The 16,435-nt window shown below is 39.5% G+C and overlaps 1 protein-coding gene across 4 annotated transcripts in view; it reads left to right on the plus strand.

Moving 5' to 3' along the window:
* The window catches only part of LOC109935306 (centrosomal protein of 128 kDa), a 336,088-nt gene that overhangs the window by 273,518 nt on the left and 46,135 nt on the right, over positions 1 to 16,435 (plus strand). For 2 of the 4 annotated variants that reach the window (XM_048600331.1, XM_048600333.1), the window contains exons 18-19: positions 8,472 to 8,533; positions 13,905 to 13,928. In XM_048600331.1, the coding sequence (XP_048456288.1) occupies positions 8,472 to 8,533; positions 13,905 to 13,928 (86 nt within the window). The remainder of the gene's footprint in view (positions 1 to 8,471; positions 8,534 to 13,904; positions 13,929 to 16,435) is intronic. The other 2 variants (XR_007262690.1, XM_048600332.1) reach the window with 2 other exon arrangements.

A 16,435-nucleotide genomic window follows, 5' to 3' on the forward strand; every position in this document is an offset into this window, starting at 1 on the left:
GACCATTCACTCCACACTCCCACCAACCCCACCACACCCGGACCCTTTTCCTACACTTGCCCCTACACCTCCCCCTTCACTACCATCCAAGGCCCCAAACAATCTTTCCAAGATGTACGTTCTCCAACCTGGTCTACTGTATCCGTTACTCCCAATATGGCCTCCTCTGCATCAGTGAGACCAAGTGCAGACTTGGTGACCGATTCGCGGAGCATCTGCGCTCTGTATTCTATAATCAACAAAACCTTCTGGTTGCCAGCATTTCTACCCCCGCTACTCCCTTGGTGACATGTCCATCCTGGGCATCCTCCAGGTCACAATGGCGCCACACGTAAACTGGAGGAACAATACCTCATATTCCGCCTCAGGAGCTTACAGCTCATGGCCTCAACATAGAAGTCACTAGTTTCAAAATCTCCCTACCCCCGGCCTCATCCCATATCCAACCCTCCCTCTCGTCCCTGCCTCCTAGACCTGACACAACCTGTCCATCTTCTCTCCCACCTATCCACTCCACCCTTCCCATTGACCAATCTCTACTATCCCCTACCTGTATCCACCTATCACCATCCCACCTACCTCACCCCAGCCCTAGCCCCCCATCTATTTATTTCCCAGCTCCCTTTCCCTCCCCAGTCCTGATGAAGGGTGTAAACCCGAAAGTTTGACTTACGTGCTCCACTGATGCTGCCTGTCCTGTTGTGTTCCTCTAGCTCCACACTATGTATTGGCTCTGACTGCAGCATCTGCAGTTCTTACTATCTCCAAGCCCCAGAAAGTGGCAGATATGCACTGAGAGGTCGGTTTGATTGTGTTTTACAACCTTCTTCTAGTGTGTTTAATAATTTCCAGTATTGCAACATGTTGTATGTCACTACACGTAAGCTATTAATGAGACACTTCATTATCCTGTCTATATATTGTGAAATCAACTGCATTTAATCAAAAAAGACTTGTAATCATATAGAACCTTTTACAATGTCCGAACAGTCCAGTAGTATTTTTGGAGCATACCATTGCTGTTGCACTAGAAATAGTAGCATGTAGTATCCTTCCTGCAGACAAAATGCCTAATTGCTGTAAGTTATGGTATGGGGGATGGAGAAGAGAGAGAAGGTTGGGGAGTGTAGGACACGCAGGAGATGCAAGATTACTGGATGAATCCAAAAACACGCTTATGATGTCCATTATTTTAAAGCTATTAACAGCAGATAGAAAAGGGATAATACTTTGAGACGTGGATTGACTCCATTTTAGTGCCTTCATGATATCAGATCATCACAAAACATTTTGTAGTGTAGAAGTGAAGCACAGCATAATAAAAATAAAGTGCTGGAGAAACTCAGCTGGTCTAGAGAGAAACAGGGTTGACATTTCTTCCAAAGAAGAGTTGAATTGGGCACAAAACATTAACTCTGCGTCTCTTTCCACAGATGCTTCCAGATCTGCTGAGTTTCTTCAGTAATTTCCAATTTTACTTTAGATTTCCAATATATGCAGTAGTTTGTCTTTATTTAAGTGAACAAAGTACCCTTAAACAAAAAGTGCAGGAGATAACAGCAGGTCAGGCAGCATCCATGGAGAGAGGCCAAGCTAACGTTTTCAGTACAGATTCCAGCATCTGCAGTAATTTGCTCCTTGCACCTTTAAACAATGCACCCAATGCTGCTCTAAAATCTGCATTAACAGTCCCAAAGTCACAACATCTTTGAGGATATTGTTGCTAATTTGTATAGAATATTAAATTAAAAGAGATGCATTGGTATTCTTTCATTTGGACACCAGCGAATCCATTCCAATCCAGAACCTCCTTAGTTTGTGTGTGTGGGACTTTTTCTAACTTTATTCTCTGTACAATAATGGACTACAAAGTAGCCTGTTATTTCAAAGATCTGAGATTTCATGGAGGGGGAAAAAAGTTGTTATTAATCAAAGGTAAGCATATGCAAATGAGATTTTCACTAATAAAAGCAATACCTTCTTCCCCCCCACCCCCCGCCTCCCTCATACTCTGTTCTACTCCCAGAGCTTAAGTTTTGATAAACAAGCATTCTCAGTACTGGGTCTGCATAATGAGAGCAAATTTGGCTTCAGGCATCTTGCTACACTCTGCAATTTAGCTCACTGGCAGTTTAAAATCAAACACTGGAGCCTTTTTCCACTTGCAAGCTCTTTGATGGATGAGACTGTCAAAGGAAATACTCTTCTTTTCCCTCATCCTTTCACGGTTGGCTACATTCTGACATTGACACATCTTCCTAGGGCATCTCTATGTTTTATCACTGTGCTGCTTTTTGTAATCACCTACAAACAGTGCATGGAAAACGAGGGATCTTTGGCCATTTTGCTCATAACCAGTTGGGAACTGGCCACTAAAGGGTTGTCACTGACAACGCTGATGAAGGATGCTATATATGAATTGCCAAAGGTAAGCACTTGATAACCATGTCAAAGTAAACATTCCAAAACCATATATCTGGGAACTCCGGCTGATGTCCTGCTAATTCTCAGAAGTGATTTGAAGTTCAAAGTTGTATATATATTTCTGTATTAATGCTTTACTGCATTCAATTTCATCAACAGTGAAGAAATAGGGTATGCACATGGATCCAGAACTCGAGGAGTGCAGAAACTGAGGCCTCTAAGAAATAAGGAAGGACATCAACAGAAGGATGGTAATTGTAAAATGAAGATGTCAGTGGGCTTCCTCGATACTACACTCCTCAAATTTTGGATCCATGTGCAAATTCCATTTCTTCATTGGAGAATGCTGAATTGCTGGCTGCATTTTTCACTGCTGCGACCCTTATTGCAAGCATTTAAAAAGAGTATTCATAAAATATCCTACCATATATCTGAAATAATGAATTTCCCATGCTGTATGAATAAGTGTAACATTCATGAAGTACACAAATTTAATCAAACATTTTGCTGATGTGGGGTCATCCTTAGGAATGAGAGTGATGTAAAGCTTTTAAAATAAACTATCTTACAATTCAGGTGAGCTAATAAAAATAGTGAGAAAAATCAGTTGTAAAAAGGCTTTGGGCGATGTTGAGAAAAACACCATGGAGAGAGCAAAAATCAACCTTTTGTAACACGGGAATGTTCTTATACACTAACTCCATTTTAATGGAATATCAGTTTTGTTGTGGTAGAGCCATTCTGAAGGATTGTATGTTCTGTTGTTGGGTTGGGGGAATTCAGTGGAGTAGAATTGATTTGATCTGTTATTGTCACATGTACCAAGCTACAGTGAAAAGTATTGTTTTGCATGCTAACCAGACAAATTGTACCTTAAATAAGTACATCAGGGGAATATAACAGAATGCAGAATAATTGCAGTTTAAGGCAGAGCAGTTACCATACCTGGCTGTGATGCATCCAGACAGGGTGAGGGGGGCAAATGTGCATCATGTATAATATGATGACATATGTTTCATGAAATTGTGCCCTGAAGCAAACAGGACCTTGCGTATAGAATATTCCTTATCTGCAAAAGCGGTTTGGAACTCAGTAAGAGCGGCAAGTGTAAACTTTCATCTAGGTCAACATGAGATGATGTCATTAGTATCCACAGTTCTTGGGGATTGGCAGTTCCAACCTGCAGCAGGAGCTGAATATAAATAGTGACAGAAATGTTCTGTGCAGGCAAATAAGGGTTTTTTTTTGGCTGTGCCAGTGGTAATGACCACGGCTGCAGAATTTAAAGGTTTGTAGCCTACATGATAAATTGAACCCTGAAGGCTTATCCAGTTGCTGCACCTTCCTAAAATAGGTTAGAGGTTTTTGTGGCTGGTAAACAGCATGCTTCAGACAGAATGGAAGATGCTTCAGACAGAATGGAAGATGCTGGGGCTGAAGCTGCAGGAGATTGGGATCATTAACCATTTGAAAACTGGAGCAGTATCTGCATAGGCCACTAACACTAGAATCCCCTCAAGGCATTATTGTGGCAGCATTCGTGTGGCGAATCCAAGATAGTTATTTATGGAACTGAAGTATAACTGAAGTGCAAAACAGGTTTATTATTCCAGCAAATTACGAGTGAAAACCTACTTGCCTACTCACTTGGTCCTACTCACTCTGTTGAATACTGCCAACATTGGCCAGTTCTGCAGTTTCTAATTTTGATTTGCTTGGCTAGGAGGATACTTTAACAAATAACAAGCAAAGTACAGTGAATGCTGAATATCTGAAAGGGAAATTAAAATGCCAGGAACACTTAAAAATCTTGCGTTGCAAGGTCATTGCCTTAAAGCATTTCTATCTCTGCAGTTGCCTCCTTACCCACTCAGCAATTGCAGCATTTTCTGCTTTTATTTCAGATTACTTAAATACACAGTCTCTGCATGCTGGTTCTCTCCATGACAAATTCACTTGGTATGTACTGATTCAGCCATACCAGAAAGATTTGTGCTTAACTTTCTTATTCTGGGTTTTGGATCTTCTCTGGTCTCATCGGTGATTCTTTACAAGAAGAGAGCCTAAGTTGCATTGTTGGATTTGATTAGCCTTGTCTCCGTAGGTAGCACTCTTGCTTTGACTTAAAAAGTTTTAGATTTCAGCTCCATTCCAGAAACAGCAACGCCTTAATCGTGACTGGCACTTTAGTGCTAGACAGAGGTAATGTTGTAATATCAGAGGTGCAGTCTTGCAGACAGCATGTTAAAACAAAGTCTGCCACAACATTAGGACATCCTGACCAACACTGTCCATTGACTGCTATCGCTAAAAGAGATTATCTGGCCACTTGTGCAACCTGTTTTTTTTTCATTCATGGGATGAGGGTGTTGCTGGCTAGGCCAGCATTTATTGCCAACTCCTAATTTACAATAAGGCAGTTAAGAGTCAACCACATTGCTATGGATCTGGAGTCACATATAGGCCAAACATGGATGGCAGTTTCCTTCCCTAAAGAACATTAGTGTAACCAGATGGATTTGTCCGACAAGCCTTTCATGGTTACTATTAGACTCTTAATTCCAGATGTTATTTGAATTCAAATTCCATCATCTTTCATGGTGGGATTTGAACCGTGGTTCCTAGGACATGACCTGGGTCTCTGGATTGACAGTCCAGCGATAATACCACTACACCATCGCCTCCCAACACCGTACCAGTGAAAAAAAAATTCCATTGATTATGAAGTGCTTTGGAACATCCCAAGTACTAATTCTATCTTCATTCTTATATACTTGACTGAGACCTCAGAGCTGAATCAAATGGAAATCAGAAGTACTGAAAGTGAAAGAATGGTCTTTCACCTCTGGAATCTCTTTTTAAATATTCTTCCAAATGTTTGGTTTAGACCATATTGCTGATCCCTCTAAGACTGATGGTTATGGGTTAACATCCTATCTGAGCACGTAATCTGGCCTTACAGTAGTGCTGTATTGTCAGGGATATTTTCCTCTGTGATGGGATGTTAAAGAGACCTATCTGTATGTTAAAAGTCCGCAATACTGTTAGAAAAGAGTAAAGACATCTGTAAGTGCCTTGACCAACATTCTCCTTGAGGCAATACAGGTTAACTGACTAATGCAGTTTAAAAGACCTTGCTGTGTATACCATAGCTATCTTATTTACCACCAAATAACACCTTTACAAATCAAATGATTATATGGGAATTACTTGGTATAAATGTACTCAAATGAATTGAATTATTCAATGTAAAAATACAGTGAAAAGTGTGTACCTTTGCCGTACATACATGGCACCATTCAATGCTGGAAGAATGCAAGTTTATTTTTTATTTATTTTTTTCTCTCTGCATTATGTACTGACCATAAGGGTCCTTGGGAAAAATAAGAATGAAACTACCATAGTACCATTGCTAACACTGAGCATTGGACCAATTTCAAGTGCTTCCGAAAGGACCTTGCAGACTCTGTGATTGTATGTACTGAATCGTTCATAGTTGATGGTGGACTATCAGCACCAGCCTTGAACACTAAACATTGTGTTGGAGCAGCAATCTGAGCATGCTGTAAAATCCTACTGACTTTTAAGTTTGAGATAGTTATAATAACTTGAAGCAATTATTGGTATTGACTATGTGACAAATGTAGCATGTAACATGGTCCATAACGATGGAAAGATATTCATCAGTAAGGAATTTAAATTTGTTTGGTTAACAGTGATGGTCCCAGGGTACATATAAAGATGGGACTTTACAGGCCAAAGCAATGATTTTTGAGTTATGCTCAGGGTTAGGTTACTTGTTTTTAAAATGTGCTCTTATCCTTCCGCAATCCTTGTGTTTTTAAAACAGTCCTATTTCCATTTCAGCCTACCATTAAAAAGTATAGAAAAATAAATTCATGAGATCTTTACGTGACCTGGTGCTACTGGATTCCGACATCCAGGATCCACTAGCAGGCAGCAACCTCAGAGTAACCTTACTGCATTTGCAAAGGGTGACAGCACAGAGAAAGCAAACTGTTCCAAAGCTGTAGTCTCAGTGACTAGTAGCTTACTTGGGTATTATTGAACTTAGAAAGACTGGTATATCAGGAGCCAGTGGCATTATAAAAAATACCAGAAGAACTGTGGATGCTGGAAATGAGAAACATAAACAGAAATTGCTGGAAAAGCTCAGCAGGTCTGGCAGCATCTGTGGAGAGAAATCAGAGTTAATGTTTTGGATCAAGTGACCCTTCCCCAGAACACTATGCCAGCTTTAAATCAATATATGTGTACTTGGATCTGTGAATGTATGTATGGACCATTCAGTACTGCATTGCATCTTTTTGCATAACACATTAAACTAGATTCTTGTCTTCAAAGGCTCCCAAGGCACTATTCAAAGTTTTCCCAGAGTCCTGTCCAATGTATGCCTTTCAACCTACAGCATTAGGAACAGCTTAATTACTAATTCGTTGCTTCACTCTTGGCTGCTGTGTTTGCCTGTATAAACGCAGAATTTATTTATTAGCTGTGCAGCACCTAGGAGTGTCCTGAGGAAGTGATAATCTGCTATGTAAATAAAAGTTATTTTGCTTTCATTCATTGTAGGAATTCAGGGAAAGTTCCATAAACTGATTGCAGGAATGAGGAGTTTGTCATAAAAGGAAAGATTGGGCAGATTGGGCTTATACTCACTGGAGTTTCAAACAATGGAAATCAACCATATTGAAACCTGTAATATTTCTGAGGGAGCCTGGCAGGGTAGGTCCTGAGAGGATGTTCCATCCCGTGAGAGCGTCTAGAACTAAGAATCACAGTTTAAAATTAATGGTTCACCCATTCAAGAAAGAAATAAGGAAGTTATTCTTTTCTCAGATAGTCATTAGTCCTTGGAATTCTCTCCCCAAGCGAGCAGTGGAGGCTGAGGCAATGAATATGTTCAAGGCTAAGATAGACAGATTTTTGATGAGCAGGTGAGTTGAGGATTATGGGGGAACTGGCAGGAAAGTGCAGTTAAAGCAACATTAGAAAAGCCATGTTCTTCTTGAATGGCACAAGAGTCTCATATTCTAACGAGCATTGTACCTTCATCTCCAGCTCAGTCCATCTACATCACCATTCAGATCTTCCTATTTATCATCATTTAACCATGCTCCTAAGATAAAGCTGCCAAGATGGTGCCAGTTAGGGCCAGTTTTGTATCTGGGATTTTGATAAACTGACTGGACACTTGCCAAACTCAATGACTGCCAGAGCATAATAGCCAACAGAGAAATTAGATTCAATCGCATTGGCTTGGGCTGGTGTTTTGCAGCACATTGTACCAGCATTAGTCATAAAATAGATCTATGAAGGTTTGAGAATTAAAAGTATCAACAAAAGCAAGGGAAGATGAGGCAATATGTTATTAGATATAGGTTATATATGTTCATGCTTTTTGAGGGGTTTGGTGTTTGAAGAAAGCAGGAGTGTCTAATTATAATAATGCAGCCATCATGCTATTGGGGACACCTGATGGGTTTAAGATCATATTAGAAATCTGAGTGTGAAGTCTATGCGATTTCTTTAACCTTTAAGAATGTACACACCAAAAATTGTATTCCTCCCAAATAGAGGAATGTACCTAAAGGGACAGCAGCCTGATACTTGTAAAAGTCTGAAAGGAGAGAAAGAACACTTTCAAACTGTGTTCAAACAGCAAGTAATGTGTTCTGAGCTACTTTTCAAGAGTAATGTAGAGTGGGTGACCTAAGGTTTGGTGACTGAAGTAGGTTTTAAGGGGTGTCTAAAAAAATGAGACTGAATTAGAGAGATGCAAAGTTTTCTCAAATTCCTGTCTTAGGACCTAGGCCCAGTTGTCAATGATGGAGTCATTTAAATTGTGGATGTACAAGGGACTAAATTGGAGCAAGGTAGGGATCGGTCAAATCAGCCCAGAGTGTAATCTAGGATAAGCTCAAATTTAATGATAACTGTAGTATGAAGAATCATTCTAGGTGATAATAAAAAAAGTGTCCTTGATTTCCTAAATTAATATTGGTCTATACATTGTCCTTCAACAGAATTACTGCAAAAAGTATGTCAGAAGGATGAAGAGATGAGAGCATTGCAGGTACGATATGACGTGAGTATAACTTTTTCCCGTGTAGCCTAAAAAACTAGTAAGGAGCAGGCAGCAACATTTTGTGGAGCTGGGAAAGTGATGTGGCATGGGGATTATACAATGTGTGTCTGTTAGAAGATGTTGCAGTATTATGGAGCTTCTTTTCATTATCCAAATCAATATTATCCGTGACTGTATCCGTAAACTGTTTTTTGCTGTCGTTACTCTTACTCTCTTCAAAGGATGGGAAAGAGTGTAAAACACCTTGAAGCCAACAATGAAAGCAAAATACTACAGATGCTGAAAATCTGAAACAAACACAGAGAATGCCAGAGAAACTCGCAGGTCAAGAATACTTCTTTTGCAGCTGTCAAACTGGACTCATAGAGTTCACTCTGTTTCTGTCTCCACAGATGTTGCCAGACCTACATTCTCTGTGTTTGTTTGAAGGCAACAGTAATTATTTAATTAAAATTTTTTATCACTTTTTTAAAATTTATTATTCATATAACTTTTTGTATGTACTGAACTATAGCCTAAGCAGTTTGAAAGGCACAAAACTCACACGATCCAAGACATTTGAAAAGGTACCTTAACTAATCACTTCCCCTGCTAACTGGGTGCACTGTGGCAGTACGCGATGAACTGCAGCAACTTGCCAGGGCTGCTTAGTAGCAATTCCTAAACCCACAACCTCTGTCATGTGGAAGAACACGCACATGACAACATCACCAACTTGTAAGTTCCCCTTCGAGTCACTCACGATACTGTCTTGGCAACATATTGCAGCTTCTTTGTTGTCGCTAGATCAAAATCCCGAGTCTCCCTCTCTAAACAACATTTTGAGTAAACGCACAACATGTGGACAGTAGTTGTTCACTTCACTACCATATTTTCAAGGTCTTTTATTGATGGTTAATAAATGCTGACCTTTCCAGTGATGTCAACCCCATAACTGAATTAAAAAACAAAACAATTGCCAATGAGAGGCAAATCAGCAATTATTTGTAACTAACAGTTTAAATGCGATCAGAATGTCACAAGGTCCTTGACTTTCCTGCACAATATATATTAATATATTCCTCATTAATCCCCATTTTTTTCAGACCATGGTGAAAATATTCTGTCTCTGTATCTTGGACCATATTTACACCTCACTGAATTACTGAAAATCATAAACTGAATATAGACCATTATCAAATTGATATTTGTGGGACCTTGCTGTGTAAAATGTGCTCCCTTGTTTCATACCCTAATATAGTGACTTCATTAATTGTAAAGCTCTTTGTCACAAACTCAGGACAACCCAATGTATTGTAAATACAACTACGTGGGAAGGCAATGGCCTAGTGGTATTAGCACTGGACTGTTAATCCAGAGACAGATAATGTTCTGTGGATCTGAGTTTGAATCCTGCCTAGGCAGATGTTGGAATTTGTATTCAATTTTAAAAAAACTGAATTAAGAGCCGAATGCTGACCATGAATCCATTGCCAATTGTTGGGAAAAACCCATCTGGTTCACTAATGTCCTTTAGGGAAGAAAATTGCCACCCTTACCTGGTCTGGCCTACATGTGACTCCAGACCCACAGCAATGTGGTTAACTCTTGACGTTCGTCAGTTAATTTGTATGCATGCCGAACACAATACAGTACGATATAAAATATCTGTTTGTAGGTACAAATGCATAGTCACGTGGGATCTTGAAATTAATAGTGTTATGGGATTTTGTTTATATGTACAAGCATATGTAAGTTGGATGTTCATTAATTGGGGACTGCTTGTACACTTCAACATTGCCTGTTTAAATATGAACAGAAAAAGAAAGGAGACAAAATAACACTGTGATTGGAAAGAAAGTGCATTGCAGAAGCCTTTCAGAAACTGATGGAATAGAACACAGCAATAAAATATCTTGTCTGTTGGAGCTTACAGTTGAAATCTTGTTAATGCAATGAAATGTTTAACTGAAATAGAGTTTGCACTAGACGTCAAAAACTAAGATTAAGGTGCATAAAGTATAAATGCAGTACAATATGGTGAGCTGTGCACCTTTGTCACTCTGTGTCCCTTCTCCCCGCCCTCTAGGTTCTTCATGTCACCCTCTCGACTACTCCACCTCTGCATTCTGTCTTGCATCTCTCTGTTCTCTTTCACTGTTCAAACCCTCTCCCCTCCCAAACATTCAAATGGACTTTAAAATACTGTCACTGCACTCTGACCCCATTCCATTAAGTGATGTGGCTCTCCGGTTCTATACATTTATCCTGTGATTGAAATTCCTGCAGATTATTTTGTTTATGCGTGAAAGAGATTTACTGATTTATTCTACACATCAGTGAGGAAAATATAGAGCCTGCTGTAAGTGGAAGTATTTTATAATAGACCGTGTCCAGAAATGTATTTTCAAGAATTCCACGCTTGTGCTAATTCAGCACTTTAATTATATTAAAGATAACTGTGATAAGCTGTGAAATGCTGATTCTGTTCACAGGAACTTACAACCCAGGATAAATTGAGGAGGAAAGTACAATGAAATGCGGGAATTCTGAAAATGGAAGTAGCACGTAGGAATGTAGTAGATAGGAGCAGGAGTAGGCTATTCGACCCTTCAGACAGATCATAGCCGATTATGTATCTCTGCATCCCTTTTCCCCACTCCCACCAGATGTTTTTATTATTGGCAAATCTAACCTTTCTGTCATGAACATGTTCAGTGAATGAGTTTCCACAGACTTCAGAGGTGTTAGCATGGAATAGAAAATCAACTGAAACAAATCAGAGCGCATGCATAAATGGATCTTTGTTGGTTGCCAGGTTTTGATGGGTGGAGTCTTGCAGGGATCTTGCTTGGACCTCAACTCTTTATCATTTATATCAATGACTTAGATGAATGGGAAGTATGAAATGAAGGCTGCCATAGTTCCAGAGAACCATAGGCTGCTCTCTTATTCGAGAGATGGCTGATGATGAGTTTAACTTGAGGGTCACCACATCTCTGGCAAGGGGCAAGGTTGAGACATTAGGGCTTTAGTAGTGATCCTACCCATGTATGAGAGTTGATCCTGCGCTGTTGGTATCACTCTGCATTGTACAATCACAGAACTGTCCAGCTAGCTGAGCTAACAGACCCCCTGAATGTATTAGCTGCAGAGAATAAAGGCTTGGTACCGAAATTTTCAGATTGCATGAAGTTGGATAAAAACATGTCTTGTGAAGCGGTTACAGATGGATTGAGAGAGTTTCATTAAGTGGGTAGAAACCTGGCAAATGTAGCATTGTTATCATCCCTGCTGATGTTAATACTAACAAGTCAAGTTCCAGGGTGAAACTTAGCTCGATAAATGATAAGTTTAATCTTTGCAGTTGGTTACTGTGATGGTTATTCCCCAGAAATATTCATACCAGGCAATCAATATTCTTTAACTAAAGAGCGCAAGTATATTATGTAAAAGCTTTGTACCCATATGCCACTTTAGAAAGATCTTAACAAAGTTCCAAACTTTATTCCAGTAATATCCTTAACAGTTCCCAGTGAAGTATTATTCCTGCAACAACTCTTTAAATTTCTTAAACAAAAACAGAAATTGCTGGAAATTTGTGCAGTAATTTCTGTTTTTGTTTCTGATTTCTAACATCCATAGTTATTTTGTTTTTTTCTTTAATTTCTTACTTAATTGGCTCTTTCCAGTTTTTGCTAGCCTGGAGACTTCTTTCCATGTCCAATGTTCTAACCATCTCCAGTACTGATATCTCGGAAACTTCTTCACAAGCACTCAAAGCTTGGCCACTTAACAAACTAAAATCCTTCTGCTAAAGACAGACTGTTCTCCTGAACTGAAACTGAAATAACAGCATAGATGGTATCCTGTAACCAAGTCACCCTTTATTTACACTTGGAGAGTCCTTAACACTGATCCAACTCCCTCATAGCCAGCTCGAAGAGTGAACAGCATGTCCAACACTCCTGTTTATATTTGTCAGTCAGGGCTCCCTGATTAGACCAGATTAACAGCCCCAATCAGGGAACTTATATGATATCCTTCTGGCCGACCTCATTACAATCTGACTCTGAACTGAACTCAAAAAAAAACTAATGGCTCCTGGTCTAGTTCCTCTGTATATCGTAAAAGTTCAATTTTGTAAATTTTATTTGTTAACTTCACAGGTATGCTGCTAAGCATTTGACTTAAATCACATGCCTTCTTAGAATTGAGGCCTTCAATTTCCTGTTCCAAATGATTTGCTGACCTCCTGAAAAGAAAAGAATGCTTTAATAGAATTGAAATCATACATTTATTTTATCTCTACTTTAAGATCCAGACACCCAAATCATGACAATATATTACACAGCTTGATCACAGTATTAATCTAATAAAACTCCTTTGAATTGTCTCCAGTGAATTTACATGCTCTCTTAATTAAGACCAAAACTGCACACAGTACACTAGAAGTGGGCTCGCTAATGCTCCATATAACTTTTACATGATATCCATATATTTACGTTCCGTCTTTATGACCCGGAAGGCCAGATAACTGGTTAATAGGAGAAAAGAGAAATTCAAAGCCATGTATAATGGTGTTGACTGTTTTCAATTCTTTTACTTCCCAGACTTTCTTGCTTTCGTTCAACCGTATTAAGGGGCTTCATAATTTTTACCTCCCAGTTCTGCTGAAGGGTTTCTTCTTAGGGAACACTCAGTATTAATTACTTCCAGTCCAGTTTAATGGGTTTTGAGATGTTTGATAAGTGTAGTCCAAAATCTGCAGACTCTCCAACCTGAGGGGTGGGTTGTACTTGAAGGGTTAGGTAGGTGTGTTGTTTGGAGGTTTGATTGCTTCCTCTGATGGTTCAACTTCGCTTCTGCACATTCCTGGTGATGGATCTCAGCGTGTTCAGAACCTTCCTGAATGTGTCTTTTCTTTTCAGTTGGACACAAACCAGGGTCTCCCTTTAGTCAATGAGTTTTTTGACTTCTTTAATTTTAGGACATCTCCAAAAGTTTCCACTTTAATCCTGGGAGTTTGCTGTCACGATTGAGTTCTGAGTGAGAAGAGTCTAAGTAGAATCTCACAGAACGGAAAGATTTCACGCAGCTTCATGTGTTATCAAATTACCTGAGGTATTTCACCATAGCCTTGAATTCTCCTCTGAGAGTTGCAGTTGAATCTGTTTCTACCACCTCTTGCAAACAGTGCTTTCTAGATCATTATAACTCACTGTACATCTGAAACGTTAATTTGTCTATTCTCTTCTAAGATGCCGACAGAACTTGTGTGAATTTCCACTCTGCTAATTTTGGTTTGTAAATAATCATCTGATGGATACATGTTGGGGCCTGACGATTATTGAGAGCTTTTTTGCTGACTTGCATTTTGTTTTTTTTTCAGGATAGGATTGCGGACTTAGAAAGTGTGAGTATTTCATTTTGACAAATCCTTGTGTGTGCATATAACTTTTCATTCAGTCTATGTTTAGATTGACTGTTCCATGCACAATAATTGTGAATAAGCAATTAGGCATAGACAATAATGGGCCAGGGATGCTTACTTAGATTTCATGAATGAACAAGTAAAAGAACGATGCAATTTAAGGCTATTCATAGAATCATTCCAATTTATAAGTTTTACAATGCAACAATTTGAAACTTAGCAAAGCTGGCTGTTAATAGAATATTTTATAAGAGCAGAAATTGGAAGGTGAACTCAATCCTGTATGGTATAGAATGCATCTCTGCACTTTGCAGAATCGCACATCACTAATGAAGACCACTTTACCCATTTGTCTCTTTAAAACAAGTTACCTAATTAGTTCCACTATTCACCTATGACTGTGTGATTTTCTTTTTCAAGCATGTATCCAATTCCTTTTTGAGAGTTACCATTGAATCTCTTTCTGCTACCTTTTCAGGCAGTGCACTTCAAAACACCACAATTCACTGAAGTAAAACAAAATCTCATCCTACCACTCTGTTGATTTTGTCAGTTCCCTAAGATTTGGTCTTCTGGTTACGGACTGGTCTGTGAACAGAAACAGAATCTCTCTATTTACTCCATCCAAATGTCTTACTATGAATTAGTAACCATGGGCAGTATACATTTGATCATTAGTTAGCAGCAAATTGTTTACAGTTTAATTGCTATGATGCAAAAGTAATTGTACTGGTATCATATTGGGCCCAAAGGGCTGATCTAGGTGTGCAGCTAATGCAGGTTGTTAAATGTCAGTGGCCGTTGCTTTTGGAATTTTGAAGAAACTTGTAACAGTATGAATAGTCTTATCTGAAAAAGTCTTATCTGAAACCATCTGTGTAACTCGGAAGAAAGTGTAATGTACTGTGTTTCAATGAGATATCCTCCTTTTCAGGCAAAGCTGGGGCTGCATTGGCTTTGTAGAATGTGTTGCTTGTCCAGAAGGAGCATTGCTTAGAACTGCCTTTGAATGGGATCGTCCTGTAGAAGACACTGAAAGATCAAGAAATCCCCTTAATTACATTGTAGTTCTTGTCCCAAAACTTTGTCCTTTGTCCTTTGTCCATCATCATTAATTTTAGGAACAGGGGTAGACCATTCAACCTCTCAAGATGTTCCACCATTCACTGGCATGGCTGAGCTGACCTAATGCTATACCTTTAGTCCATATAGCAACTGATTGGCATTAACTGCTGTTTGTGGAAGAGAGTTCCAAAAATCTACCACCCTTTGCGTGTAGAAGTGCTTCCTGACATCTCCCCTGAACAGTCCGGCCATAACTTTTAGATTATGCATCTTTGTTCTTGAATCCTCAACAATTGGAAATATCTTCATCTGCTCTGTCTTTTCCTGTTAATGTATCAAAAACCTCAATGAAATCATCCCTTAACCTTCCAAATTCTAGCGAAAACATATCTAATTTGTATAATCTATTCTCATTATTTTACTCCTGAAGGGCGGATATCATTCTTGTAAACTTGCCTTTCTCTCATCTTGACAACTTATTGAAGAAATAAGTTACCTGTGCGAGGTTATGTGGCATACTGGGCAGTAAGTGGCCCTGGTTGATCATTCCTTTGCAAGTGCTGCTTCATAGCACTGTCAATGGCTCCTTCCATTACTTTACTGAATGATCAAAGGTAGATTGATAGGGCGATAATTGGTCAGGTTGGATTTGTCCTGCTTTACAGTACTATTGCCAGAACGTTGTCAGATCCCATAGATTTTGCAATGTTCATTGCCTTCAGCAGTTTCTTGATATCATGTGCATTGAGTCGAATTGAATGAAGCCTGGCATCTGTGGTTTTGAGGGCTTTTAGAGGAGTCTGAGTTGGACCATCCAGTAGGTACACCTAACTGAAGATAGATTCAAGTGCATCTACCTTGCCTTTTGCATTGATGTGCAGTATTTCCTCATCATTGAGGATGGGGATATAGAGTCTTAGAATAATGCAGTACAGAAGAGCCCCTTCGGCCTATTGAGTCTGCACTGACTAAACTATAAATCCCACTTTCTAGCGCTTGGCCAAGAGCCTGGAATGTTATGATATTTCAAGTGCTCATCCAAGTAATTTTAAAGGACGTAAGGTGTGACACCTCAACTACCCTCGCAGGTAGTGCATTCCAGATTCCCATGACCTTCTGCATGAAAACCCTTTCCCTCAAATCCCTTCTAGGCACCCTGCCTTTCATCTTAAAATTATAACCCCATGTTACTGGCCCTTCAATTAAGGGGAACAACTGCTTTCTATCCACCCTGTCCATGCCCCTCATAATTATATACATCTCTGTCAGGTTCCCTCTCAGCCTTCTGTGCTCTAAAGAAAACAAGTTGATCTTATCCAGAGATAGCAAGGTGTAGATCTGGATGAACACAGCAGGCCAAGCAGCATCAGAGGAGCAGGAAGGCTGACGTTTCGGGCCTAGACCCTTCTTCAGAAGGGCCTTCT

Source organism: Rhincodon typus, chromosome 8, assembly GCF_021869965.1.
Source record: "Rhincodon typus isolate 14 chromosome 8, sRhiTyp1.1, whole genome shotgun sequence".
Lineage (NCBI taxonomy): Eukaryota > Metazoa > Chordata > Chondrichthyes > Orectolobiformes > Rhincodontidae > Rhincodon > Rhincodon typus.